The sequence below is a fragment of the Puma concolor genome, chromosome F2 (genome assembly GCF_028749965.1).
Source record: "Puma concolor isolate L17-30 chromosome F2, mPumCon1.1.hap2, whole genome shotgun sequence".
Lineage (NCBI taxonomy): Eukaryota > Metazoa > Chordata > Mammalia > Carnivora > Felidae > Puma > Puma concolor.
In genome coordinates, this window is record NC_141684.1 from 7,825,458 (window position 1) to 7,852,082 (window position 26,625).

General features: G+C 49.3%; 1 protein-coding gene across 6 annotated transcripts in view; it reads left to right on the forward strand.

Moving 5' to 3' along the window:
• ZFAT (zinc finger and AT-hook domain containing) overlaps window positions 1-26,625 on the forward strand; it is a 350,311-nt gene that overhangs the window by 108,912 nt on the left and 214,774 nt on the right. For all 6 annotated transcript variants that reach the window (XM_086695747.1, XM_086695746.1, XR_015246882.1 and 3 more), the window contains one exon: window positions 18,915-19,091. In XM_086695747.1, the coding sequence (XP_086551873.1) occupies window positions 18,932-19,091 (160 nt within the window). In that variant the 5' untranslated portion in view covers window positions 18,915-18,931. Of the gene's footprint in view, window positions 1-18,914; window positions 19,092-26,625 lie in introns of those variants that run through there.

Sequence of the window (26,625 nt, forward strand, 5' to 3'; positions counted from 1 at the left end):
CCCGTTGACCTGAGGCGTACCGTGGGAACACTGGCTTCCCAGGTGATTTGGGTTCGCCCTCCCCGCTCTTCCCTCCCACTTCCACGTAGTTATAGTTGCTCATTTATTTTTTTTTAATAAATTTTTTTTTTAATTTTTTTTTCAACGTTTATTTATTTTTGGGACAGAGAGAGACAGAGCATGAACGGGGGAGGGGCAGAGAGAGAGGGAGACACAGAATGGGAAACAGGCTCCAGTCTCCGAGCCATCAGCCCAGAGCCCGACGCAGGGCTTGAACTCACGGACCGCGAGATCGTGACCTGGCTGAAGTCGGATGCTTAACCGACTGCACCACCCAGGCGCCCCAGCTCATTTAAAGTTTGCTTCCGTTCATTTGTTTGTATTTCATTTTAGGGATGATCCCCATACTTGCTTATTTGTTTTCCCACTTTAAGTGTGTGAATTTTGGGGTTGCGTGTATTTCTTGTATTTCAGTACAAGGACCGAGTTCTGCTGCTTTTTTTTTTTTTTTTTTTTTTTTGGTGGATGTGGGGTGCTCCGCACCTGTCTGGACTCTTCTGCCTTTCCCTGGGCATCTCACTTCCAGGCCCTTTGTCTGGGTCTGGTTTCTCTTAAGACCACCATTCCAAATGCTGCATTTGTTCCCATTTTACAGAGTCGGAGGACCAGAGAAGCAAAGTGCTTTCCCCCCGGAGGGGTAGGGGCTGGCTGGTGTCTGTCCCACCCAAAGCTCGCCTTGCTTCCCCTTGGCACAAGGTCTGACTCGTTCTGCTGGGAAGCGTGAGTGAAGAATGACTTGGTTAACATTGTTCTCAGGCCTTCCTAAGTGAGCACTCTGGAATGTTCTAGCCCTCACAGCAAAGGAAATGTAGCATTTCTCTGTTTCTAGGTAGAGATCTTTGTTCTTTTTAAGCTTTTAACTGTATTTTGAATGAAATACAGTCTATTAGGGGAGACAGAAGTTAAACAAACACACCATTGAATACATGATTACGCATTGTGGTAATTGCTGCTAAGGTGAATGAATACAGGGAGGGCAAGAGAAAGTAACAGAGACCTAATTTATATTGAAGGGGATTTAAGAAAAGTCTGTCTGAGAAAGTGAGGTTGGAGCTGAGACTTGAAGAATGAGGTTCTTGAACCAAAACCAGTTTGCTGATGAGATCCCAGGCACCTGCCAGCTCTTTGCGCTTTGTAGAATGTGCAGCTCACATCGCTGAACCGGCTCTTGGAGGCCAGAGTTCTCCTTTGCTCTTTATCGCCCCCTAGGGGACATGTGTGTGTTTGGACTTGCGGCAGGTGGTTTAAGAGACCCTGGGGCCGTGGGCAGGACCGGCCTGGCCAGGGCCAAGCTTGGGGACCCATCCGGTATGGCTGAAGGACTGGGATCCCAGGGTTGCGGGGGAGAGGACCTCGGGGACATCTGACAGCCTGTTCAGATCTAGCCAGAGGGGCTGGCCTTGCCAGGGTCACCCTGAGGCTGCACCACCTGAAGCCAGGCTGGGAAGAAGTTGCTTGACTTCTTAAAGTTCCCAGCTGTCTAAACATAAGTGGTAGCTGCCCAGACGCTGAGGGGTAGGGTCAGGTAGGGCTGTCTGTCTCCTGGACACTGGCTGGGGAGCTGAATTTAGGCACCTCTCTGTCCCTTCCAAGGCAAGACTCTTTGCGATTAGGCCACAAATAAAACCACAGTCACTTTAAATTATAACTCTCGTGAACAAAACGGGAGGGTCTGTACCTTACTCCTTTCTACACATGCCTAGCATAGTATGTCACATGTATTAGGCACTTACTGAATATTGTATTATGAAGGTAATGAATGTAAGTTACAATTACTTTCCCCCCCAATGGCCCAGGCATTTGGAGAATATAATACTTATTTTATGTCTTAGTTACTAGGAACAGTGGGGCAGGTCATTCTGGTAGGCTGGGGTGGGTAGCCGGTGGGGTTTGGAGAATTCTTTTCCCATTGGCTCTTCCTGCCTCATGTAAAGCTCTGTTCTGAAATTCGAAAACACCTTGAACCCGTCTGGGAATTGGAGGGTAGTTCTTTCTCCTAGAATTCATCTTCAGGTTTAGAGTACTTCATAACTGAGACCGGTCTCAGGCTTTCATACTACGTAAAGCAGGCGTTTAAAATTTGAAGTTAAGGGGCGCCTGGGTGGCTCAGTCGGTTCAGCGTCCGACTTCAGCTCAGGTCATGGTCTCACGGTCCGTGAGTTCGAGTCCCGCGTCAGGTGCTGTGCTGACGGCTCGGAGCCTGGAGCCTGCTTCTGATTCTGTGTCTCCCTCTCTCTCTGCCCCTCCCCTGCTCACGCTCTGTCTCTCTTTGTCTCAAAAATAAGTAAATGTAAAAAAAAAAAAAGTCTGAAGTTGAATTTGCATGTTTCCCACATCTGCCTCCGGTTCTGCGACCTCAGGAGCTTGGAGCAGCCTGTGACAGTAATGAAAACGTCCCTCTGTCTTCTCCCTCTCCCGTAAAGATGTGGACAGGGATGCTGTTTGGCAAGGCCTAGATTTTCCAATTCCTTGTGTCGATTTTCCTAACTCGGTGGGTCCCAAGGATTTTGGGGGGAGGGGTGGAGGCCGTCTATAGTTCCCCTGGACGTGGGGGAGTAGAGCATGCATGCCACAGTTCTCTGACCTGCAGTGGGAAAGTTGCCTGGTGTTGTGGAAACAGAGAGAATACTGGATCCATGTCTAGTGCAAACTTCGGTCTGCTGTAAGTGGAAAATACACACCGGGTTACGATGGTGTGGTACGAAAAGAAAAAACGAAAGAATGTGAAATTTCTCATTGCTCTTTTAAAAATGGATTGTAAGTAAAATGGTAGTATTTTGGATATACTGTATTCCAGAAGACACGTGCTTTCACCGTGGCTGCTGGAGAATTTGAGATCCCGCCAGTGGCCCTGTTTCTGCAGGACAGTGTGGGCTTGGGTGGGCGTCTTGAGCCCTGGCGGCTGAGTGGCGGTCCATCCCAGAGCTCCTTGGGCGGGAAATGTGCCCGACACGTTGTAGGCACAGAGTGTGTGCACTGAGCCACGTCTGCCTGCCCAAGAGGTCATGCGTGTACAAGCCTGCTTGTCCCCCGCGATTGTCCGGCTTGAGCCCTGGAAGAGCCGCTCTGTGCCTCTCTCCCTCCCGGCCCCTCGTACCCCGCTTTGTGCAGGCAGGTGCGCATCACGTGTGTGTTCAATCGAAACCGTGCCCAGTCAGGAGAAGGGGTGGGCGTGCACCAGCTTTTCTAAGGGCTTTGTTTTTGCCCGGTTTGCTCGTCATGGGGTGTGTGACTAGACTGCAGAACTGGGGACCGGGCTGGTGGCATCTCCACCGTGGTGTGCCAGGCGACACCCTTGGAGCGATGTCCGAAGGAACTGAGTCAGTTGTTTAAAATAACCAGGGCGGGGGTGCCTGAGGGGCTCAGTCGGTTAAGCGTCCGACTTGAGCTCAGGTCATGATCTCGCGGTCTGTGAGTTCAAGCCCCACGTTGGGCTCTGTGCTGTCAGTTCAGAGCCTGGAGCCTTCTTCGGATTGTGTGTCTCCCTCTGTCTCTGTCCCTCCCCTACTTAACGCTCTGTCTCTCAAAATATCAATAAATGGTAAAAAAAAAATTAAAATAACCAGGGCGGCAGAGTGAGGAGACAAGGGCTGGCCATGCCCAGTTAATAAACAGCGCCTGGGGGGGCTCCATCATTGAGCATCTGGCTTTCGATTTCAGCCCAGGTCATGATCTCACACTTTGTGGGTGTGAGCCCGTCAGGCTCTGCACTGACAGTGTGGGTCCTGCTTGGGATTTTCTCTATGTCCCTCATCTGCTTGTATGCCTGTGCACATGTCTCTCTCTCTCTCTCTCTCTCTCTCTCTCTGTCTCTCAAAATAAATAAAAAAACCCAAACAAACAGGTCCGGTCATGATACACTGGCTACAGTGACCTGGCATCACCCCATCCCTGGGGCCCTGGCTCTTCCTTCCCCTGAGGACTTGGGGTGCGGCAGGAAGACACTGTGGGAAGTGTGGGGAGAATTTGAACCCCTGTTGGAGAGGGAGGAGTCTGGGGGCCTCTGAGTAAGTGGTCCCTCCACAGCTGGGTCTGCGATCTTCTTGTGGGAACCGAAGCCCCGGCTGGGCTCCTGCCGCCCAGGGCCCCCCGTTGCTCCGCCAAGTGCCAGCCTGTCTCACACTCTGGCTCCGCTTCCTTCCCCTGTTTCCCCACCTTCCTTCTCCCCTTCCTTGTGGTGCTTTCTCTTCTCAGAGCCTGGCTGTCCTCATTCATGCTGTGGCGTTTATATCCATTCCTCGGAACACTTCTGAATGGCCTGTCTTTTCTTTCCCTACGGGAAGCGTGTGTGTGTGTGTGTGTGTGTGTGTGTGTGTGTGTGTGTGCGCATCTGTGGTACATATGTATGTGTGTAATGTGTGTATGTGCACGTATTATGCGTGCACATGCATTTGTGCATGTATCTTGTGTGTATATGTGTGCACATTGCACACACATGCTACCCATACGTGCATTTGTGCCTGTGTGTTATGTGTGTATGCAAATGCATGTTATGCACACCTGGGCATTTGTGCATGCATGTGCGTATATGCATATGTGTGTTACGCATACGTGTGTACTTGTGCACATGTGTTATGTGTATATGCACGCACATTTGTGCCTGTGTGTTATGTGTGTATGTGCACATATATTATGCACACGTGTCCATTCATGCATGTGTGTGTATGCATGTGTGCATGTTAAGCACACATGCATATTTGTGCATGTATGTGTGCATGTGCACACACATGCACACGTGTGCATTTGTGCGTGCATGTGTGTGTGTATGTAGGACCCCCACACTGGCTTCTCTTTACCAGATACCACCAGTGGTAGGTGGATAGCAGAGCAAGCAACAACATGGTCGGTAAATTCAGCCAACCAGCCAGACTTCCCTGGACTTACGAGATGCCCGTTCTGTTCTGCATTTGCACCGTTTAGCTGTCGACAAAACCCTTTTCCCACTGTTTACCCCATGATCACATCCCCCACCCCCATATTGTCCTTACGAGGTCATCAGGCAGCTTCGATTGTCTCCTTTTCTCCCTGAGTGCCTGCAGGTTTTAGAAGTGAGGGGGACTCTACCCACTCTGAAGCTGCACTGAGATGTGGGGTTTGAATCCAGAGTTTCAGACCTGAGGCCCAGTGCTGAAAGCTGGCCTAAGGCAGCCCTTTCCCTTCACAAGTTAGATACAAGGCTCCTCAGACACACAAAGGAACCAAAATAAACTAACACAACAAAAAACCAAACACCGGAAAGTCAGAGGCCTGGTAGGCGGTGGCCGTGGGCATCACTGTGCTCAAATGTACTGTAACACGCTGTGAGATTTTGCACATTTTGTTTTTCATGTGGAAACGATCCCAGAGACACGGTCACCTTCGGGGCATGGCCTGAGAGTTCCCGAGCCGCCTTGGTCATTTGCGGGGGACTCCCCACCTCCCCAGAGCTTCCCACCCGTCCGCTGGCGTGGGGATAGCGCTGCGGCCTGTAGGTGGGGAACTGGGTGATGGGGGCGGTTCCTGTTCACATACATTATTCGTGATGCCGTCCTGAGGAAGGGGCCCAGCTCTTCACATAGGATTATGTTCAATGTACGTGTACTCTATTGCCCAAGGCTCTCCCTCGGAGAGTGCTTAAAAATAGCTTAAAAAAAATTCTGCCAAGTTTCAACATGGAAGAAATGTGGACGCATAAAATTACAGAGCAACTGTTGGCCCAGCGTTAATTATAGCTGATCCGGAGCATTTCTCATTTTATTTTGTTAATCCACTTTCAGCAAAGGAACACCCATGGGATTTCTCCCTTGCATTGAATAAAAACGTTAACTTTGTGAGTCACAGAAGCTGGTGTGTTCATCAGCGTTTTATGAGATGCGTGACGATAATGCCACAAATTTAGCGCCTGCGCGACTGGGAGCTTCAGCCGTCCGACCCTCAGGGCTGGGAGGGCACCTTGGAGATCATCTGTGGGTGTGGTGGGCCTGCCTATTGGAGGCAGTCGCTGGGCGGGGCTGTCTCCTCCCTGGCTCTGGCCCCCGTGGCTGGTGACTGTGGCCCCGGTGGCTGGTGACTCTGGCTGGCTCTCTGCACATTAGCCTTCGGAGGAGGCTTGAAGACCAGGTTTCACTTTAAAACATTTGAAGGCCACTTCTGTTTCGAGCCTGTAGAGATTCAGAGACTTATATAGAACCTGTCATATTGGAGGTGGGAGCCAGTTAGGGGCTGGGGGACGCAGGCCCTGACTAGCCTGCTGCCCTTTCTGCTGTCCTTGGAGGTATCGGTCTGGGCTGTGCTGGTCACCGAGGTATCGGTCACCGAGCTGGGCACGTTGCCTTCATGGTGGAGGCATGTGGAGGTGGTCCCTCCACAGCAGATGAGGAGTCAGAAGCCCAACTGGCCCAAGTACACACAGGGGCCAGGGTCACGTGGCTGCTTGGGCAGAGGTGGGTTCACGTCTAGGTCTGGGCTTCATGGCTGCTCTTCTGTCTCACTTCATGTGTTATTTTATTTTATTTTATTTTATTTTATTTTATTAATTAAAGACATTTTTTTCAGTGTTTATTTTTTTAATTGTTTTAATCTTTATTCACTTTTTGAGAGACGGAGCATGCGCGGGGGAGGGGCAGAGGGAGAAGGGGGGACAGAGAAGCCGAAGCAGGCTCCGGGCTCTGAGCTGTCAGCACAGAGCCCAATACGGGGCTCGAACCCACGAACTGTGAGATTGTGACATGAGCCGAGGTCAAATACTCAACCGACTGAGCCACTCAGATGCCCCTTAAATGTTTATTTTTGAGAGACACAGAGAGAGAGAGGTGGGGGGGGGGGACCCAGAATCTGAAGCAGGCTCCAGGCTCTGCGCTGTCAGTGCAGAGCCGAACATGGGGCTTGAATCCATGAACCGTGAGTTCATGACCTGAGCCGAAGTCGGATGCTTAACCAACTGAGCCACCCATGCGCCCCTCGTGTCATTTTAAATAAGAGATTCACTTGTGAATCAGAGTCTACGTTTTACCTTACGTCTTTACCTTTAAAATGTGCTGTGTAAATTTTTAAGTTGATGTATAGCACCCTGTAGAAAGGTATGTCCGGAATAGACAAACAGCTCCAGGAAATGTTCACAGACTGAATTCGCCGTGTGCCCAAACAGAACCCCGCCGTACCCCAGAAGCCTCGACCCCAGGACCTCGAGTAAGGGTGACCCCAGCCTGACTCAGAGAGTGCGAGGAATCATGTTGCTTTTCTACTTCGTGTGACCGGAGGCTTGCCTGTCCTCGGAGTCCGGCTTCTCCGGCTCAGCATCAGTGCTGCACAGAAATGTGGCTGTAAATGGGAAGGCACCGTAAGACATGAGAATAACTTTTGTGCAGATTCAGAATTGGGCGGGCAGTGGCTGATGGTGATGAGGACAGAGAATCCGTGGCTGGCTGCAGTTGGGTCTGATTCACCTCCTGGGCTGACCAGGATGGACCCAGCCCCCACTGGACAATCAGCAGTGTCACATGGGGACTCACTTAGGGTGGGCACTCGGCCTGGGGTTAGGGTGGGGGTGAGCTCTGCTTCTGCTGTGTGCTCACCTGCCGCCTGCCTTGTGGTCACCTCCCTGGGCCCAGTTTGTGCATCTAAAGTGGGGACAGCAGCCCCTCCCTCCCTGGATTGATGTGCAGGTTAAGTGGGTGACGGGCAAACCACGGCGCCTGGCAGAATTAGGGATCAGTAAATGCTAGCCACGTTTTCATTATGGCCAACTTCTTCCGTCCCTGGCAGAATTAGGGATCAGTAAATGCTAGCCACGTTTTCATTATGGCCAACTTCTTCCGTCCCGTGAACGGAGGCTGTAGTGCCCTGACCGGCCACCAGAGGGTGCTGCTAGCACGTGTATGGCGGCCACTCGTTTCCTGCCTGTTGGTAACAGCCCATGTTTTTGTTTTCTGTTTTGTGATTTGCTAACAAAGCTGTTTGTCCTGTATGTGGTGGCCCTCTGTTTCCTAGTTCTAGACCTCTTGCCACGCCGTGCAGTGGACACGCTTACTAAGTGTGTGGTCTGGGTGGGCAGCACCCACGTCTGGAGCTCTCATTTTCCAGCTCGCCGCTCCCTGGAGTGAATTGCTGTAGTAAATTATGACAGACACGCAGAGGGCGAAGTCCCCCCTTTTGGTGTAGCTCCTCTTCTTAGTTGTAATTAGCAGTTGGAAGTGTCTCTCTAACCTTGATGCGGGCTGTGGGTGGGGGACCGGGGCTTGGGCTCCTCGCAGTGACCTGCTGTCGTGTTACAGGAAATAACGTGCTGTCCCGGCACATGTTGGCCACCAGGCGAGTGGCCCGTTGGAAGGTGTGGGTCAAGTTTTGACCTTGTGATTTATCGGGCTGGTTTCCTTGGCAACTCGCTAACTTCTCTGAGCCCTTGCTTTCTCCTCCATAAATTAGGATGATGATGGGGAGGAGGATGATGAGGGTGATGACGATTGGGGTGGGAGCATCAACTTCGCTCCCTCACGGGTGGGTGGGGAGGATCAAGGGCCCACAGACATGAAGCTCTGTGTGAGCGAAGGAGGCAGTATAATATTATTCTGTGGCTGGGTTGGGCAGGGAAGGTTGAGGGTGCTACTTTGGGCCACGAAGTCTTCGTGTCTCCCCTTCCCATGGCTGACGTGGGGACTTTCCTCGAACCCCCAGCTTTGGGAGCTCGGTGCCTTTTTCTGCCTGGCCTCCCATGATCCCGGGCCCTCTGCGCACCTGGCCCGCCCATGTGTGGTTCTGGAATGTGGCACTTCAAGGCTGGGCTGTCCACACCCACCAGGCATCGTGTTGTGCTGGGTATAACTCTTGTGGAGAGAATGCCTTTTTCTTACTGATTCTGAATCGGAATCTGTCTTGCTCTGCTGGTTAAACCAATTTCCTTTTTTTTTGTTTTCCTTCTTTCTTCTTTTTTGTTATCTGAATACCGTGCGCTTTTCTTTGTCATCCTAACGTTTCATTTGGAGAGAATGGCAGAGAGGCATAAGGCATAACGTCTCGTCTACCCTTGCCTGGCCAGCCACGTGTCTAGTCACCTCAGTGAGAAATATCGACAAATCATCAGCCGTGGGAAATGTTTTGTCCCGTGTCCAGAGCCTGTGTCTCCAGCTCAGTGTCCGCAGCTGTGGCCTCGCTGCCTCTTCCAGCCAGTGTTTGGCCCAAACTGCCTGGGGTCAATGTCTACCGCCCCCCAAGAGGGAGACCTTATTTTGTCCCTTACTATCCCTTTATTTCTAATACCCATTTAAGCGGGCTTTTAAAATTTCGTTTCTTTCTCGGATGCTCACCCGTGCGATCACGACTGTGGAGATCTCTGAAACGAAGGGTGGCCGGCATTCGAATCTGCCTGCCCAGAGCCAGGAAGTGTTCCTGGGTATTGGGGGCTGGCTGGTTAGGAAGAGAGTCTGCAGCCCGCACTCTGCCTCCGTCTGTCCGTCTCTGTTTCCTCGGACAGGGCTCCCCGGCTTTCCCCGGCAGGCTGGCTGCAGCCCTCAGGTCACCCGCACGGAAAACCTCTTCTCAGAGGTTGCATTTGGAAGCCCTCCGGACAGGCCTAACCCACGGACTTGATCTGTTTGGCCTGCACAGGTTGGGTTTTGTTTTGTTTTTGCAGGAAAATCTCATCCAGTTGCCAGTGTTTAAAACCCCAGAAATTCCAAATACAGATTCAGCTTTTTGGCCCCCTTCGAGCTGGGAGGCGGCCCCCTTCTGATGGGGCGGCCGTCCGTGTGCCTCGCTGCTCCTGCCTCCCTCGGGACGGGCCTCCTGCCGTGGAGGCCGGTGGCCTCGCCACTCCTGGGCAGGCTTCCCCGGTGGGTTTTCCGAGGACCAGGACTTGCTGTCCGCCTCCAAAGGCACCCTCATGTGCCTCCCTACCTTGCATTTGTTCTCCCCCTCTCTACTCTGAAGGCTTTTCAAGGGTTGTGCTCTGCCCCTGTTGGCTGGCTTCTAGTCCTCGTTTGTGGCAGCTCCCTTCTCCTGCCTCACGCTGTCCTACCGTCTCCTGGGCCAGCTCTGCCTCCCCTCCCGAGAAGTCTTCCTCCACATGCTTTCCTGTGGCGTGTGGTTAGTATGTTCCTGTATAGACACATGCCCACATGCATGCATGTACAAGATGTGTTCCTTCCTAATTTGTCCGTTTCTTTTGCACTGACCAAGTGGCTTTGGAACCACGTAGGCCTGAATTTGATCCTCTCGTACAAGTGATAGCATTCTTATCTGTAACAGGGGATAGTGATGTCTTCACGTAGCAGGGCCGCCTTGTACAGCTGTGTCAATTGCACACTGCACCAGGGCGGCACATCTAAGGGGACTCATTCACCTCATATATTTGTGTATTCCTTATGGCACCTTTCTGCAAATCGTAGGAAAGTGTCACGTTTCAAGAAAATGGGGATATTGTGACCACTTTCTGACAGGGGGAGCTAGCGTCTTGAGGAAGGGGTACATTTCCCCCCTTTCTCCTGGAGGCGTCTGTTAGCGACAGCCCTGCTTGTCAGGATCACACGCAACGGAGTGTGAAAGTGCTGGCATTCAGAAAATGTTTGTCTTGTCCTCTTTCTGGAAAGCAGGGTTTCAAACACTGTCACGGAAGTAAGCCCGGAAGTGGAGCCCCCAACCCCAGGGTGTGTTGGGGGTGCTGGGACGAGAGCGAGGCTCGAGTCAGGCTCTCCTGGGCTCACGCCCGCCCTCCCTCCCGGCACTGAGACCGAGCTGCGCTTCCGTGGGAATCTGGAAGTGTTACCGAGTCCCGTTGACTCGAAGACTCGCGTTGTAGCATCGCCAAAATCAGGAGCTGTCTTACAGCCTGTGTGATAAGAAACCAGTGTGTCTTAGTTTATTTGGCAGCGTTTTCATCTTTTTTAGTGGAATGTAAAGTATCAGTGCCTCTTAAAATGGGTGTTGTCTTCGATTTGGGGAAATACAATAATAGAACCCACTTCTTAGGATGGCTGTAAGATTAAGTATAGCGTGAGCCTTGCGTGGTGCAGCTGGTGGCGAGGGTTTAATTGATTTTAGCTCCCTGGTCTTTTGCTTCTTCCTCATCGAATCGCCTGTGTGTTTGGTTACCGCAAGTTCCCGGTCATCGTGGTGACGATGATGATGTATGTGGCGCATCCACAGCTAGTGGAAGGTTCTGTAAAATAAACTAAATGGGAGAGAATGTCGTGTCCTGACCCAAGCCTCTTTTCCTGAAGATAAAAGGAAGAGGTATTTTTGATTGTACGAAGCTGCGCAATGAGCCTTTTTCATCACATTGGCTGTGACAGCAATCTGGCTTTATGTTGTTAAAATATTTCCACTCTTATTGGAAAGCTGCCAGCTCTTACGAATTTAATAACTTAAGGGCGAGTGAAAAACAAGAAAACAAAAATATTTAACTCTGAAAGAATTTGCCAGCCCTACTGTTTTCATAAGATAGATAATTTAATAGGATCTGAGCTTTGGCTGTTGAACTCTCTTTGAAGTTCATCAATCTGAGTAGAAGATAGTTACAAAGCAGAGGGTGATTTATACTAACCCAGAAGAGGAAAGAGATCTTTTTCTTAAACTAAAGCTTTTAAATAGAGTAATCTAATAGTCTAGTAATGTAGCATTTTGTCTTCTTGTGAGCATTGATAAAGGTTTAAGCATGTTTAGAATCATCAGTTCATCTCACATTTATTGAGTGCCTACTGTGTCCCCAGCGGCATCGTTGCTGAGGGTAAGATGGACGGCGTTGGGCTGGGTGGGGCTCTGGCTACAGGGAATGGGGGCTCCGGGGGTGGAAGGTGCTTGACGTAGACGTGGGATGCCAGCCCTTCAGAGCCCGTATCACTCCGCTATCCCACAGAGGTGGGCACAGGGACCTGGACTGACCCCTTTCTGCCCAGCCACCTCACCCCACCCTCCTGAGCCCTAGATTTTTCATAGGGTGTTTGGGATTGGATGGGGTTGTGGATACGTCAGGCAGGATACACGCCGCTTCTCAAGTTCAGTGTCCTTTCCGGAGGATCCACACTGGTAGGCAGAGGTCTGTTTTGTCTGCCATGGTACTTTTTATTTATTTTTTTATGTTTATTAAAAAAATTTTTTTTTAATGTCTATTTATTTTTGAGAGAGAAGGGAGAGAGAGACAGAGAGCGAGCAGGGGAGGGGCAGAGAGAGGGAGGGAGGCACAGAATCCGAAGCAGGCTCCAGGCTCCGAGCTGTCAGCACAGAGCCTGGTGCGGGGCTCGGACTCATGAGCCGTGAGATCGTGACCTGAGCCGAAGTCGGACGCTCAACCGACTGAGCCACCCAGGCACCCCACTTTTTATTTGTCTAACTTTGTATTTTGAAATACCTTCTGGGAGGTTTCAAAGATAGTACTGAGAAGTCTCATATACCTTTTACCTGATTTACTCCATTTGTTTTTTGACAAAATATACATAGCATGAAATTTATCATTTTGACCATTTTTAGCAATACAGCTTAGTGGCTTTAAGGACACTGACAGTGCTGTGCAGCCATCACCACTGTGCAGCTCCAGAGCTTTCCATCAGCTCAACCCCACCCGAGTCACGTCTTCCGTAACTCTTGTGCAATACCAGAGCAAGGAGTTGGTGTGGTACGACGTGCGTGCATAGTTCTGGTCCCTTCTTATCACGTGTGTGGGTTCGTGTAGCCACCCCCTCAGTCCACAGGCAGAAGTCTTGACATTTTGCCGGCGTGCGTGAGGAGTAGAGATGTTACCGCCCTGTATACCCTCTTTACCCTCCGCTTGTCATTGTCGCAAATGTTTCTTCTGCATATATTGAGACCCACATCAGACAGACTTCTGCTTTTTGCTTCAACTGTCAAAAATACTTCAGGAAACTAAAAGAAAAAGGGAAATCTGATGCATTTGCCCGTATTTTTACACTTTCCTTTGTACTTTTTTCCCTTTTGACGTCCCAAGATTCGTTGTTTTATCATTTGCTTTCTATTCAGGGAACTCCCTTTAGCCATTCTTAGAGGTTAAGTCTGCTGGACAGCGTTTTTAGTTTTCCTTCCTCTGGGAGTGTCTCGGTTTCCCCTTTATTTCTGAAGGACGTTTTTGCTGGATGTAGAATCGAGGTGATCACTTGCTTCCTTGCTGCACTCGAACAAGTGCCACTTCCTTCTGGCCCACGTTGTGTGTGTTGGGAAATCTGCTGTCACTCAGTTTCCCACATGGGAAGCTGTTCTCTGGGGTCCCCCCCTTGTCTCCAGTTTTCAGAAGTTTTGATTATCATGTGCCTTGGCGTAGATTTCTTTGGGTTTATCCTGTTTGGGATTTGCTGGCCTTCTTGAACGTGTGGGTTTATGTCTTTTGTCAGAGTTGGGAAATTTTCAGCCATTACTTCCCCGAATCCTTTCCCAGCCCCACTGTCTTTCTCCTCTTTTGGGACCCTGGTGCCACACAGGTTAGATCTTCAGTTATAGTCCCACACGTCCTTGAGGCCCCGTTCAGGTTTTTCAGTCTGTTTTCCCTGTTAATCAGATTGTGTGCTTTTCCTTGTTCCATCTTTGAGGTCCTTGATTTCTTTCTTCTGTCTTTTCCATTCTGTGTTGATGCTTGAAAAATTATGAGGAATGACTTTTTCTTGAACTCTGAGCATTTTAGGTGTTAATGAGAGTCTGGATCCTCTCCGAATCTTCTGTTTTAGCAGGCCCCCTGACACTGCTCTGGTGCAGACTTGGGGTATTGCTTCGTCACTGCCAGTGAGGGTAGGTAGAACTCCAGGCTCCCTCCTCGGCCTCCGTTGATGCCTGCGGGAAGATGTGCCCCAGTACTGCTGGGCAGGGTGGGGGTTCAGGCTCCCCACGGGGCCTCCTCTGACCCCAGCCCAGCAGGGAGTGGGAGGGGTGCTTCCTTAATTGCCTGGTCCGGGTGGAAGTCTTGACTTCCTGCTCGGCCTTTGCCCACAGGGATGGGAGTGGGCAGCAGTGTGGTCTATGGGCTTTGGCTGTTGTAGGGTGGCTGTCGTCCTGAGCTCAGTGCTGGGAGAGGGACCGGGATGGAGGGCAGGGTGGACGGAGGGTGGAGGGGCCAAGGCATTAGGGCCCCTGAGGGGAGGGAAAGGCTAGGTGTGCATGATGTTTCTTTGTCTCTCTGTCTCCTGTGATGCACAGCAGACTGCTCAGTGATGCCGTTATCCTCAAGGGGAAGATAAGGGGGCTGTCTCTGTTCTACAGGGCTCTGTACTATTTAGCTGTATTACGATGATGATGGTGATAGCGATAATAATAATAACAATAATAATAATATAAATGAAATGAAATGAAATGAAATAAAAAACTCTGTTGTAGGACCAGGAGACCTGGGATGCCTGAATGCTGTCCTGCTCTGGTCATCCCCCCTTGAGTGTCCCAGAGGAGATGGACTTACAGAGGACAGCAGCAAAAGGGACAGCTTGCCCTTGATTGTGTGCTGGGGCCGGAGCAGCCTGTGAGCTGGCTGGAGCATGTGACTTCAGCTCAAGGCTGAACAGACTGTTTACTCAAGGGCCTGAGATTTGTGGGGAAGTCCCCTTGGGAGCAGGCCAGCTTTAGCTCACCCGTGTGTTGCCTGTGGCCAGAGTAAGAGGTGGGACCTGTTAGCTCCCAGTGACCCTTCCCGGCGTCCCAGGGGCCTAACCAACCTCCCAGGACCTACAAGCCCATTCTACTTCATGACCTTCTTCAAGGAGTGGGGTCAGAGGCTTGCTCATCCAAGGTCCCCAGACAGGGTGGTGGTAAGCGGGTGGAGTCAGAGGTCACAGACAGGATGTGGCTCTTCCTGGCTTGGAGTGTTTGCACATCAGAGTTTAGAAATGGGGACTTGCTTATGCAATTATTTTGAGATTTTCCTTCTTAATAGTATAGAGTAGTTGGCCAAAACTGGCAAATACTTCATAGAAATTGAACACTCAAACCCCAAACTTCTGTGATTTTCTTTGTGTTGAACATGTGATTTTCTCTCTGAATCCTTTTGTTGAGGAGGAGTGCACAGTAGTTGGACCTAAAAATGCATCCAAATTATAGCATCTTCATCAGAATGAGCTGACAACATAATTATGATTGTTTTTCAGGGTATAAGATACATTTTTTCATATTCGTCCACTATAAAAAATGAAAATAGCTCCCCTGTTGTTATTTTGGTGGGATAGCAGTTCTCCATGTTTGGGGGGAGGCAGTCTGATGTGCCACTCTCTTCCCACGTGTTGGCATTTTGCTTTGTGAGCATCTTTACGGAGGGCACGGTTTCCCTCCTTCTCGGAGGCCTGCGGGGCGTTCAAGAGGGAGCACGGTGTGTTCTCTCTGGGCTTCTGGAAGCAGCCACTCTTAAATCCAGGGTTGAATCAGGGCACCTGACCGGCTCAGTCTGTAGAGCGTGCGACTTGTAGTCTCGGGGTTGTGACTTTGAGCTCCACGTTGGGTGTAGAGATTACTTAAAAACAAAATCTAAAAAAAAAAAACTCAAGGTTGCATGGTCGGTGGCAAAATAGAGCCCGCCCGCTGGTGCAGCTCGGGGCAGTCACGTGGGCCTGTGGGCTGTTCCACGGCTGCGTTCCTTAGCGGTGCCGACCTTGGCAGGGCCACGTGGCTTCCGGGAGACCCCGGGCCCAGGTCAGGTAAGGCTGCATTCCACCTTGACTCTGCGCTTCCCTGGCTGGGTGGCCGAGGGGAGGGCAGCCTCTCTGAACCTCCTGGGTCATGTGTCCTTACCTCTGCCCACACCTTGGGATCTCCAGGTCTAGCCTCCACCCGCCTCGTGGAGCGGACGTGCAGCAGGCTCTGGGGAAGCACGTGCTCCTTGACAGCAGGCAGCCGAGGTCAGGTGCCAGCCTTACAGTGCGGTGGACTTGCCCGACCACTAAGCGATGGTGGTGGCTGACTTGCAGCAGCCTCCAGCACTTGGCCAGACATAGATGCAAAGGTAGTCTTATTTGTTTGGTCTCTAGACAGTGCCTGGTATGCCTGTGAGCGGAGACCCCTCCCCATAACTCTGTGGTCCCCGAAAGTTCTGTGTGAAATGTCACAGAATTCCTTTCTCCTGAAAGCGTCACAGAAACCAGTAATACGTACAGGTCTGTTGGGAAGTAGTTTCGTAAAAACCGTAAGGTGCACCTGTTCCCTGACGTGTCCGCCTCCCCTGGGCAGCTGGGGCCTGCTCCTGGGGGGGCTCCCGCCAGAGTCCTCTCTGCCCCGGGGCCTGCAGGGGGCGCACCTGTGCCTGCTGCTCAGGACGTACTACAGTGAACAAGGAAGAACTTGATCAGTGGTTTGGGGATTATGCTCTTTGGAATGACTTTCATTTCAGACGCTGTTGGTTACAACGGTGAGGATTTTAGCCTGACTTGAAGGAACTCCACTCACGGGGTGTAGCTGAACCAGCTCACGTCAGAAGCGGGTCGCAGAGAGTCTTTTTGGTGTCTCCTTCCTGTGGACCGTGACTCGGGCGGCCTGCTTGTCCTCTCTCAGCCTCGGTTTCCTCACCAGTGGGAGGGGGATTGCAAACCCTTTTCTGCCTGAGTCATGAGATCGCTGTTGGGTCAGCAGGAAGCGTGTTGAAAACAACGTGGCCTCGTAGAAAGACAAGAAGTGTTACTGTAATCTCTTCCTCTTTGAACGGGAAGCATTTTGGGTTCCTTAGGAATAAAGCATTTCTTGGAAAAAATAAAATATCGATTGACACTATTCACAAGAGTGCCATTGAAGAAGCAGTGTTCTGCTTTGTTACATTTCTGTTTCTGGTGTTGTTTGGTCGGGGACAGTTCTCTTAGGTCGCCACCCCTCCTGCTCGTTCGTGGAGAAGCCCTTCCTTTGGATCCAGAGGGGGTTACTTGTGCAGCTCCGGTGCCTGGCGGGGTTCCGTCCTCACTGTGGCAGTGGCCAGCAGGCTCAATGCCTTTCTTTCCTGTCTCCTCCTTCTGGGAGGGGAATCTTGCTGTGAGGAGAAGGAGGAGGAAAATAAGGGGTGGGGGAGGGCAAGGGGGTGGAGAGCAAGAGAGAGTCTGGGGTTAAGATGGGAGAAGTAAGCATATGGCAAGTGGCAGAGAGGAAGGATTGGTGTTCTGGAGAAAGAAGTTACTGGAACTCGGTCACCGGGCGGGAGGGGCCGTTGCCTTGCCCCTCTGTCCAGTGATCTTCCAGGGTGGGCTGTGGCACCCTCTTACCAGGTGCAGGCACCTGTAAGGATGCACTGTCTTTGGAGAATTTTAAAGCAGTGACAACATTTTTTAAAAAGTTTAATTATTCTGAGAGAGAGTGCAAGCAGGGAAGGGGCAGAGAGAGAGAGAGAGAGAGAGAGAGAGAGAGAATCTGAAGCAGAGTCCAGGCTCTGAGCTGTCAGCACAGAGCCCGACATGGGGCTTGAACTCATGAACTTTGAGATCATGACCTGAGCCGAAGTTGGATGCTTAACCGACCCAGCCACCCAGGCGCCCCAGACGTCATAGCATTTAAGTGTTGGTCTGCTTTTTTGTTTTGCTATCTCCCTGATCCACCAATTCTAAACAGTGTCAGTGGTAAAGATATTGCCTGCACTGGGGTAGCCCACTCTCATGGGTCCCCTTCCCCCCCCTCCCCCCCATTCCGTGCCACTGCTGGTGCCAGCCTTCATACCAGCAGGAGTCAGGCGGGTGGGTGGGTGGGTGAAGGTGCAGGTGGGCGGGCAGGTGTGGCGGAGGAAGCCCTTGGAGGCCGTCTTCTGGTGGCTGCACGTGAAATAGGAACCAAGGTCAGCGGCCGCGCGTGAGGATGGGCGGTGGGAATGGAGGGGTCTGAGACATTTGTTCACCATCCACGGAGAGCAGGTGGCCTAGAGGTCGCCTAGGATCGCTGTAGATCCATCTAGCCTCCACGGAGAGCATGTGGCCTGGAGTGTGTGTGCCTGCCAGGCGGCACGGAGAGGCCCCGTGGGGCTAGTGATGGTGACGGCCCAGCCGTGTGGGTGACGTGGGCGCAGGCACGTGGTCAGTGGAGTGCTGTGGTTTCCTGAGTGCCTGCTGTGTTCCCACCGCTGAGTGGGCACGTGAGCTGCGTGTCCTGTTTCGTACCAGCGACCGAGGGGTTCTCACTCCTCGGAGATCGCCCAGCTTTACAGCACTCACGGGTAGGGCTGGGAATGTAATCTGGGTCCCTGCGGCTTCAAAGCCATTGTCCTTTCCATTGTACCAGTTCTTCTTGTCGTTAAAAAAAATTCCAGCTTCTAATTATTTTTTGATCCTAAATTTAATATTCCTATATGTACCTACAGTTATCTTATCCGACTAAAAATGAGCGTTTTCCCATTATGTCTTCCTGCCTAGTATAATGGGATGAACTCTAATAGACTATTAGTAAATATTTGTGAATGGTGGTACTGCTTTCAAATAGGAATTAAGTAGCTTAAAAAAATCAACAGATTCCCATTCTTCTGGTTTCCAGTCCTCGTGCCGGCCAGTGCAAGGTGTCTTGGCTCTTGAGAAATGCTATTTTGATCAATTTTTTCCTGGTACCTAACTGGAGAGAGCCTCGCTGGAGCACTTCATTGCTGTCAGTGCGGCGCATTCATTTGAAGGCTGGGTTTCGTTCTTCCGTGTTGCCATGTCGATGCCAGAATCTGGGCTGTCTGGTAGGCTTTGGTAACGGGGGAGTCCGTATCAGATGCTATCCGGCAGGGCAGTGGTTTTGAATTTCGGAAGAAAGAATTTTCTGGCAATTGGGGCCCCCTGAAGTTAGAAGTGAGCTGCCTGGTGTGGAGGTATCCACGAAAGGGACACAGTCAGGTGGAGGCTGGCCATTGCTCAAAAGGGCAGCCTTCAATATTTTCCTTTGGCGATTGGAAGTAATCATTGTTTTTGTTCAGATGAAATAACGCAGTTTGCTTTTTCTCCCCCCCCCCCCCCCCACAGAGAACACGGCCATCTTCATGTGCAAGTGCTGTAACCTTTTCTCACCAAATCAGTCGGAGCTCCTCTCCCACGTCTCTGAGAAGCACACAGGAGAAGGGGTTAGTGCGGACGAGATCATCATTCCCCTCAGGCCTCTGAGCACTCCTGAACCCACCAACCCACACAAAAGCGGAGATGGTAAGGGGCCCGGGGTGCCGGGTGAGGGGCCACGGCCACGGATGTGCCTGCTGGTGACGATGGCTGTGATTTGCCTGCCAGCCCTTCGAGGCTGGGTTTCTGTTTGCTGGGCATAGAAACCCGGAAGGTTCCCGTCTCCCAACAGTTAACAGTTGTCCAGTTGTAGGTCTGTTCAAAATAAGGTTGTGGTTTTGAATTCACTGTACCTGGCCTCTGCAGGTGCTTCTCTGGCTTTGGAAGGAAGAATGAAGGAACGAATGAATGATTGAGTGAATGAAAGGCGGGGATAGTGTCCAACAGCGTAAAAAAAAACAAACGAACCATGAGCTTGTTGTCGGACGAGTGGGGGTCTCAGCCAGCTCTAGGACCTACCAGTTGCATTACCTGAGGCAGATGATATGGCTTCTCTGAGCCTCACCGTGCTCCCCTGACAAATGAAGAGAACAGGCCTGTCACCGGGTGGGCGCTGAGGATTGGATGACGCCTGGCACGGGAGACAATGAAGGGAAGCTGTGACAACATACGTGATGAATGTGTAAGAACATATAATCCGCGACCCCGCGTTTCTGGACTGAGCGTGTAACCCTGGAACAAGGATCCAAATTGCAAAGCTTTGGTTCGCACGGACTCCATCAGGTTCACAGTCGGTGTGTGAAGTGAGATACGTCTTGTCTGTAGCGTCCAGACATCTCCCACTGAATGGCGTCAGATGGGGCAGGTGGATGGATTAGAGAAACCATCTAGGCCCCGTAATTAGGTCCCCACAGACAAAGACAATGTGTAGCCCAGTAAGAGTAGCTGCAAACGACAGTGGGGAAAAAAAGCCCACAAAACTATTTTTATACGATGAGGGACAACGGCCAGTCGCCTGTGCAGAAGTGCCCTCTGTGGCCATCAGTGTTCCATCACAGGATTCATTAGCCACACTGATAACCGACTGCTCTTTCCTGGGAATATTCAGGCTGGCATTTCTAAATAGACTGGCTTATTGATCATCTGTCTGGCGTCGTTAACAAGGAGAGAGTCCAGACAAAAAATGTTTTGGTTAATGAGTCCCTCTGGCCGTTCCCAGGGAGCTCAGAGGAATAAGTTGTTGAGAAGTTAAGGGAAGTTCTGCTAGTCACTGTTAGTGGCGGAAGATGAAACCGAGAGAACCCAGCACCTGAAACTGGTGATGGCGAATGAGGAGGAGCAGCAGAATTTGTGTCCTCGTCACCGGCAGCCGGTAGTGCTGTGTTCATGGTGTTTCAGCTCCATCACTGGCCTCGTGAGCTCTTTCCACTTCAAGAAAGCAGGACTGAGGTGGGAAGTCACACATGATCACGTCTCAGCCGATAGCGCACGTTTGATTCTCTTTGCTTTGGGGACGAGGAGGGGGAGGGAAGTCAGTTTGTCATGAAGAATCTACCCAAGAGCTTGATTAAAAACGGGCAAAAGACCTGAACAGACATTTTCCCAAAGAAGGCATACAGACAACCAACAGGTGCATGGAAAGATGCTCAATGTCACCACGCATCCGGGAGGGGCAGCTTAAAGCCACAGTGAGGTATCACCTCACGGCCCTTGGAACGGCTGCCCTCAGGAAGACAACAGGTGCTGGCAAGGATGGGGAGAAAAGGGAACCGTCGCGTCCTGTCGGTGGGAATGTAAATTGGTGCAGCCACTATGGAAAACGCTTTGGGGGTTCCTCACAAAAGTAAAGGTAGAATTAGGATACGATCCAGCAATCTCACTTCTGGAAATGCATCCAAAAGAAATGAAGCATCTTGAAGAGATATCCACACTCCTGTGTTCATTGCAGCATTATTCACAATGGACAGTCTAAGTGTCTGTCAACAGATGAATGGATACAGGAAATGACACACACACACACACACACACACACACACACACACACACAGAGGAATATTATCCAGCCATAAAAAAGGAGAAGATCCTGCCATTTGCAACATGGACGAATCTGGAAGACACTATCCTAAGTGAAATAAGCTAGACCCAGAGAGACAAATCCTGTATGATCGAACGTAGATGTGGAATCCAAAAGAGCTGAATTCATAGAATGAGAGAATAGAAAAGTGGCTCTCGGGCAGTGGGGGGATGGAGAGATGATAGTCTAGAGGGCACAAACTTGGAGATGAATAAGTCCCAGGGATCTAAGGTGCAGCAAACAACATTGTATTGTATACTTGAAGTTTGCAGACAGAGTAATCTTAAGTGTTCTCATCAAAAGAAGAAAAATGGTTACTATCGTTGATTGTGGTGAGCATTTCACAGGGTATTATGGACATTAAATCATCTTGTACACCTTGAAGAAAACATATTGTGTAATCTAAGTATATGCAATTTTTGGCTATCAATCATGCCTTAGTAAAGCTGGAAAAAAAAAAAGAAAAAAGAATCTGCCTAATGCTAAGGCCTTCACAGTTCAGCCACGCCTCCCTCTGCCACCCAGCCTGGAAGTGAGTAAGGCTCATCCTTCTAGACCTCACTGGAGGATCCCTGATGACTTCCACATCCTCCACGGCTGCCTTCCTGTTGAGCAGTTAAGATGCCTTGGCTTGGGGAGCCCACGTGGCTCAGTCAGTTGAGCACCTGACTCTTGATTTCATCTCAGGTCATGGTCTCATGGGTCGTGGGTTCGAGCCCTGCATTGGGCTCTGCGCTGAGCATGGGGCCTGCTTGGGATTCTCTCTCTGCCTCTGTCTCTGCCATTCTCTCGCTCTCTCTCAAACATAAAGAAAATAAACTTTAAGAAAGAAAAAGACGCTTTGGCTTTCCAAAGAGTGTAGCTTAACGGACAGATGGAACCACAACTTTACTCAGGAACTGATTTAATCAGAACCCCTGTCTTTGGGGTTGAACATCTGTAGGCTCAGAAGAACGGATAAACTCTTTTGTAAAATTCATATGGCAGAGAGAAGTCACGTGGATTAACATGTCGAGAACTTTGAGAAAGCTTGTTACAAACCCTTAATTCTGTTTTTATTCAGCTTTGCTTATCAAGATTTTCTTTCCACTAAAATGAAATGTAAATGAGGTAAAAGAATCTGAATTTTTCATTTCATTTCTAAATAATGAATAAATGATAAGAGAACAGATCTTCTCGAACTCTGTGTGTCAGTGTTTTATAACACACACGTGTGCTGATTTCCACCACCCTTGCCCTCGTTACTGATATTAGTGAAAGAGATGACTGTTTGCTCGGGAGGCCATCCCGGGTCCCCCTCTTCCTAGGGATCCCTCTTCCTGTTCGTCTCCCTGACAGCCAGCCCACCAGGCCCGTGTTCCCCCTCTTACCTGCTCTGCAGTCGTGGTCCATCACTGTGGGGATGACCGTGTGGTTTTTTTTCCCTTCATTCTCTGAATGTGGTGATTTGTATGGATGGATTTGCATACCCAGAGTCACTTCCTGGGATACACCCCGCTTGGTGATGCTGCATAGTCCTTTTTAATATGCTGCTGGAGTTGGTCTGCTACTATTTTGATGAAGACATTTATGTTTAAATGCAGAGATAACGGTAGGATCATTTCTCTGATGTCTTTGGTTTGGGAATCAAAATGGTTTGTGGCCTCACAGAATGAGCTGGGAAGTGTTCCCTCCTCTTTTGTTTTTTGTTTTGTTCATTGTTTTTTTTTTTTTTGGAAGATTTTTGAAGTGTTAGTGTCCGTTCTTCTGAAATGTTTGATAGAATCCACCAGCGAAGCCCTTTAGTTCTGGGCTTTTCGTTTTTGGTGGGAAGATTTTTGATTACTGACTCCGTTTTTTTGCTTGTGATAGGTGGACGAATATTTTCTGTTTCTTCTTGAACTCTTTTCGGTAGTTTGTGTCTTTCTAGGAAATTTTCCATTTCCTCAAAGTTATCTCATTTGTTGGCATATAATTAATTGTTCATAGTATTCCTTTAGAATTATAAAAACCTTTTTTTGGTAAGATTAATACTAATTGTCCATCTTTCATTCTTGATTTTAGCTATTTAAGTCTTCCCTCTCTTTTCTTGGTGAGTTTAGCTAAAAGTTTGTCAGGTTTTTTTTTTTTATCTTTTGTTTTTCTGTCTCACCTCTTTACACTCTTAATTTTCATTTTATTTTTTGTTTTCCTGCTCGCTGTGCATCTGGTTTGCTTCTGTTTTCTCTGGTTTCTTGAGTTGGAAGAGTAGGCCACTGATTTGAGATCTTTCTGTATTTCACATAGGCCTTTACAGCTATAAACTGCCTTGCGAAGCCTGCTTGCACTGCGTCCCACGAATGCTCGCATGTTGTGTTTTCCTTTTGATCATCTCAGTGTATTTCCTAGTTTCCCTTCTGATATCGTCTTTGACCCATGGGTTACGTAGGGGTGCCATTTAATTTCCATGTCTTTATGAGTTTTTCAAATTTCTTTCCGTCCTTTTTTTTTTTTTTTTTAATTTTTTTTTTCAACGTTTATTTATTTTGGGGACAGAGAGAGACAGAGCATGAACGGGGGAGGGGCAGAGAGAGGGAGACACAGAATCGGAAACAGGCTCCAGGCTCTGAGCCATCAGCCCAGAGCCCGACGCGGGGCTCGAACTCACGGAGCGCGAGATCGTGACCTGGCTGAAGTCGGACGCTTAACCGACTGCGCCACCCAGGCGCCCCGCTTTCTGTCCTTTTTTAAATTAAATTTTAATTCGCATACATTACTACATTAGATGCAGTATGTAAGAAGATGGTTATTCTGTATTTTTATACATTAGGAAGTGATCACCATGATGGCTCTGGTTACTCTCTGTCACTGCCTGTGGCTGTATCGAAGTTATTACAATATTATTGATTATATTTTCTATGCTATACTTTTCATCCCCGTGACTTATTTACTTTGTCCCTGGAAGTCTGTGCCTCTTAATCCCCTTCATGTATTTAACCTGTCTCCCCAGCCCTCTCTCTCTGGCAACCACCAGTTTGTTCTCTGTAACAATGAGTCTTTCTGTTCTGTTTGTTCTTTTGTTTTTTAGAATCCGTATATGAGTGAAATCATATATATTTATCTTTTTCTTTCAGACTTATTTTACTTAGCATGATACCCTCTGGGTCTGTCTGTGTTGTTGTGAATGGCAAGATTTCATTCTTTTTTTATGGCTAGGTAATATTCTAATGTCTGTGTGTGCGTGTGTGTGCATTGTGTGTGTATACATATGTATACACATGTGCATATATATACATATATATGTACACACACACACACACACACCCCACATCTTTTTTATCTATTCATCTATTGATGGACACTTTGGTTGCTTCCGTATCTTGGGTATTGTAAATACTGTTGCAGGGAACGTAGATATGCATGTATCTTTTCAAATTAGTACTTTTGTTTTCTTCGGTACCTAGAAGTGGAACTGGCAGATCGTAGGGTAGTTCTTTTTTTAACTTTCTGAGGAAACCCCATACTGTCCTCCACAGTGGCTGCACCAGTTTGCATTCCCACCAACAGTGCACGAAGGTTCCTTTTTCTCCACCTCCTCGCCTGTTTCTTGTGTTTTTGATTTTAGCCATTCTGACGGGCGTGAGGTGTAGTTTTGCCTTTGCACTTCCCTGATGATGAGTGATGTTGAGCATCTTTTCGTGTGTCTTGTTGGCCATCTGTAGGTTTTCTTTGGAAAAATGTCTGCTCAGGTCCTCTGCGCGTTTTTTAATCGGGCTTTTTGTTGTTTTTTGTTATTCACGTGTGTGATTTTTTTATTTCTAATTTCCGTCCACATACTTTGTATGATTTCAGTCTCTGTACATTTATTGAGACTTGATTTATGGCCTAACATGTGGTCTGTCCTGGAGAACGTTCCACGTGCAATTGAGAAGAGTTTATGTTCTGCTGATGGTGGTGTTAGGCTTTGTTTTTACAGTGCCGTCCACATCTTCCATCTCCTTGCTGATGCTCGGATTTTATAATTGAGGAATATGTGCTCAGAGACTGGGGGAATTACGACAACACCCTTAAGGTTACCTGGTCAGTAGGTGGGAGAGTGAGATTGGACCCAGCTGCCCTGGTGGCATTTGCTTGTTCTTACACTGATGTGGGTATAATCAAATTCTTACTGTGAAGCTACTTTAAGAATTATTTTCCAGGGCACCTGAGTGGCTCAGTTGGTTAGGCGACTGGGTTTTGGCTCAGGTCATGATCTCATGGTTTGTGGGTTCGATCCCCACGTTGGGCTCCGTGCTGACATAGAGCCTACTTGGGATTCTCTCCCTCCCTCCCTCTCTGCCCCTCCCCGATCGGCATGTTTTCATGTGCACACTTGCCCTCTCTCAAAATAAATAAACAAAAACTTAAAGAAAAAAGGAATTATTTTCTTTTGTTAACGAATTTACCTTCGACCTAAATTTTTCTTGAACACGTTTTCTCTCTCTCTTTTTTGGTGTATGTATACTGGAAGATTAGTTGCCTGTACAGTTTAATTTTTAAAAGTATTTAAGACTTTAATTAAACTCAGATTCTTAATACGAGCAAATTTCTTCAAAAGTCTTTCATTAAGAACTCCGAGTCTTTCTTTTTTCTCTCTGTGCGAGTCCATACTATTTGAGGCTTCTAGAAGCTTAGTTTCTCTCTAATGATTTCTATTCAGGCTTAACCTTCACAATTCATTTTAAGTTGAGAGATACTTGAAATGGTTTAATTAAACCTTTAACTGAGCAGTAATTGATTTATTATTTTGGTCTCCCTTTATAACATGAAGGTTCCTAAATCCTTTGGTTTATTTTATAGCCTTTTAATCTTTTTTGCTCATGTAGGAAGTGGTCTGCATTAGAACCTTTCATTTTCTCCCCTCTTCCTAATCAAGTCTCTGGCTGTGGTCCAGGAAAAAACTGCCTCGTGGAGAGAACGTGTGTGTGTATGAGTGTGTGGTTGTGTCGGTGAATGTGTGTGGGTGTGTGTTTGGGCGTCAGTGATGGGTGAGCATGTGTGTGCCCACATCTCTTCATCCTGATGGTGCCTGGGGCAGGCGGGCTTCCTGGAGCTGGAACTCAAGCGGGTCACCAGAGAGCTTTGTTTGAGCTCTTTTATCTTGTTCCTCTTTCAGACCTTCCATAGAAACTCTTCTCCTTCTTATCTCTTCCTTCCCTCCCATCCTGCTTCTTTTTTTTTTTTTTAATGTTTATTCATCTTTGAGAGAGAGCACAAGTGGAGGAGGAGGGGCAGAGAGACAGGGAGACACAGAATCTGAAGCAGGCTCCAGGCTCCGAGCCGTCAGCACAGAGCCCGACGTGGGGCTCGAACCCACGAACCGTGACATCATGACCTGAGCCGAAGTCAAGACGCTTAACCAGCTGAGCCACCCAGGTGCCTCTCGCTTCTTTATTCAGTAGCCGTGCACCTGTTACCTGCCTGGGTGCCGTGCTGGGGGCAGGGTGCTGGACGCAGGGGGTGCTGTTCCTGTGGGTCCGCCTCCTGGCTGGTGGGTGGCTGGTGGGCAGAGAGGCGGTTGTGCAGTGCAGTGGGGAAAGCACTTCTCTGGGCCCAAGTGCAGGCTGCTGAAGAGGGGGTCACACACAGTCTAGTTTGAGGGTGAGAGGA